The sequence below is a fragment of the Epargyreus clarus genome, unplaced genomic scaffold (assembly GCF_041222505.1).
Source record: "Epargyreus clarus isolate Ecla_fem2 unplaced genomic scaffold, WU_Ecla_fem_2.2 ptg000021l, whole genome shotgun sequence".
Lineage (NCBI taxonomy): Eukaryota > Metazoa > Arthropoda > Insecta > Lepidoptera > Hesperiidae > Epargyreus > Epargyreus clarus.
The window spans coordinates 16,342,351-16,344,960 of record NW_027332228.1 but is presented as its reverse complement, the minus strand read 5'-3'; the positions used below and the strand labels follow the sequence as shown (position 1 = coordinate 16,344,960).

Below are 2,610 nucleotides of genomic sequence, written 5' to 3'. Positions count from 1 at the left end.
GAAGCAAAACAAACCCATATCATATATTAAGCACCGCTACGTTACAATACTATAAAACATTTCCAGCCATAACGCAAACAGTGATTCCTACAACCTTACTCTGAGTAGCAGTATAAAGCGCTCTCGATTCTCAATATCATACTGTCTTTGTCGGGCTGACCCTACCACAACTCAATGCGTTCTCAATTCGCGACGGTTATTATTATCTTGACCCGTTGATTGAGCTCTCCTGTTCACTATCGTAGCGACGCCATCTCATTGGTCGACAGATTTCAATCACCCCACCCTCTCGCTTCCCATTGGCTATCCAACCACGCCTCCTAACTTGAAAGGCTTCGCTAAGGGTAGTTTCATACCCCACTTATATATTTTCCACCCTAAAGTCGCGCTCGCATTCGCAAAGTTACTGTCGGGTTGTACGCACGCGTCCCCACAAGGATCCTGCGATATAAGTGTAAAAAGTTTAAGTTCTGTGCGCAACAAATTAAATGAGAAAACAATGACAATGGACGTTCAAAATAGCTATCAAAATTATAAAGAGCAGTCTCCTGATTCTAAGGAAGTGAATCTGAATATTGAAAGTGCTAGAACTTCGCAAATTTCAAAAACCGAAATGCAGTCAACGGTTTTAAATCAAGGCAAGTCTTCAAAACGCTCGTTTGACGTCGCTTTCCTGATGATGCCAGATGATAAACTTCAGCAGAAGCAACCGGAACGCCAGCTAAGAGTATCCAAGCAACTTTTTCATACTGAAGAGTGGGAACAACCATCAAAGAGGCACGCTGACATTTATAAAAGCAGTGAGTACTCAAGTGACAACACCCTGGATTCCAAAGATCAAGATGAGGATAGACTGCGCGTGAACAACAATATATCACCAAGTTTTGGGTCTGACATTAATATAGACGTCGGTACAGATGAGTATCCAAGCAAATCTATGTATTGTAGTGATTCTGAAGCATCTGATCGCTCGAGAAGTCGCCCCAACTCCAACGAAAGTGCTGCGCGACAACCTAAAGTGCTCCCCGAGTACAAGAATAAAATTTTCGACGACCCAACATTAATTACTATGCAAACAAGAGCCAGATACGAAAATAGATTCACGGATAAGCCGTCAGAAATGTCTCCGAAAAGTGCTTTCACTAAGGTTTCCAATTTTGCAATGCGATCACCAAATCCTTCTGTGAGCCCTGATAATCTTCTTTACCAGAACTCAGTGAGTCCACCACTATCTGCTGCAAGTCCACCTAGCCCCTTCAATAAATCACCTGGCTTCAACAATCTGCTCACACCAGCTCATCTGCTCAATGGGCACGCATTTTTCAAAGGACAAAACATTCCGTCAACATCGCCTAACTATCCGGAGACTGCCGTGCCACCTCGTACAAGTGGTCCTTATAAGACGATGGAGTATCAACCTAAACAAGACCCCAAAGCACAAATGTCACCTAACAAAATGAACTTCTTACCATTTAGACCCGAGATTCCATATCTACAAGCGGGCTCGTCGTACCCGTTCGGAGTTCAGAACTTTCAACAGCCAAGCCCTGATTTTATGAAGTTTTCGGGACCGCCACGGGATCCTGTTGCTCCACTCATAGCGAATTCTGCGGCTGCAATCCTAAGTACTCTTTTGCCTCCAACATTAGCTGCTTTTTCTCTGCCGGCGCAAAATGTATGTGCGAAATGCAGCATAAGTTTTCGAATGACTTCGGATCTCGTGTACCATATGCGGACACACCACAAGAGTGAGTCAACGGCTGATCCGACTAGGAGGAAGAGGGAAGAAAAATTGAAATGCCCGGTGTGCAATGAGAGTTTCCGAGAGAGGCATCACTTGACCAGGCACATGACTGCACATCAAGACAAGGAGGGTGATATGGATGACGTATCGCCGTCACAAAGTTTTAGCAAGAAGAGTAAACAGTATTTCGCTCACAGCAGCGGTTCTATTCTCCACAAGTGAATTAATTCGACAAGGTTTCATCTAAACCATAAATCATTGTACTTAGAATTTTTTGTGACTGTCACTTTGGTTCCATGTTAACGGGCGAGTCATTTCACCTTGTTGTTGTTATTTAGTTGTATTATCTACGTGCAATATTAGTTTTAAGTACCTAACTATTTATTTTGTAAATATTACTCATAGTAGAAGCTCATTAAATTATTTAAGAATCTTAATGACTTTTTTCCTTATCCTAAATCATTACTAAAAATATTTTATTTCAATATAAATATTTTAACAGGTATATACTAATGACTTATACTTAACTTAACTTATATCTTGTATCATTCTAGCATGGAGTATTTTTATATATTCGATTTAATATTTTCCTTCAAACATTTCAAGATTCAGCTAGGTTTTATATGTTTTTTGGTATAAAATTTAAACAAAACAAATTCTTCTTTCTTAAACAGTTGAAATAAAAACATTAATTTTAAATTAACTATCACAACATATTCCCATGAACATTATTCGTATTTCTAAATAAAATTGCTAATAGTTGCATTCTCGTCCTAACGAGGCGAAGCGGAACGAAAGTGTTCTAGTTAGGGGTAAGGGTGAGATGAAGCTATCAAAACCTTCCCTTACTAAGGGGTCGTTTGTAG

General features: G+C 40.2%; 1 protein-coding gene across 1 annotated transcript; it reads left to right on the top strand.

The window, feature by feature from the left end:
- Nucleotides 1–468: 468 nt before the first annotated feature.
- On the top strand, nucleotides 469–2,146 carry LOC140751166 (uncharacterized). Its single transcript, XM_073085043.1, has one exon. It carries the CDS (start codon nucleotides 500–502, stop codon nucleotides 1,964–1,966), a length of 1,467 nt encoding a protein of 488 aa, XP_072941144.1. The 5' UTR covers nucleotides 469–499; the 3' UTR covers nucleotides 1,967–2,146.
- Nucleotides 2,147–2,610: the final 464 nt, after the last annotated feature.

Coding starts and splice junctions, on each gene's coding strand:
- LOC140751166 (XM_073085043.1), top strand. CDS start 500: ATGACAATGGACGTTCAAAATAGCTATCAAAATTATAAAGAGCAGTCT.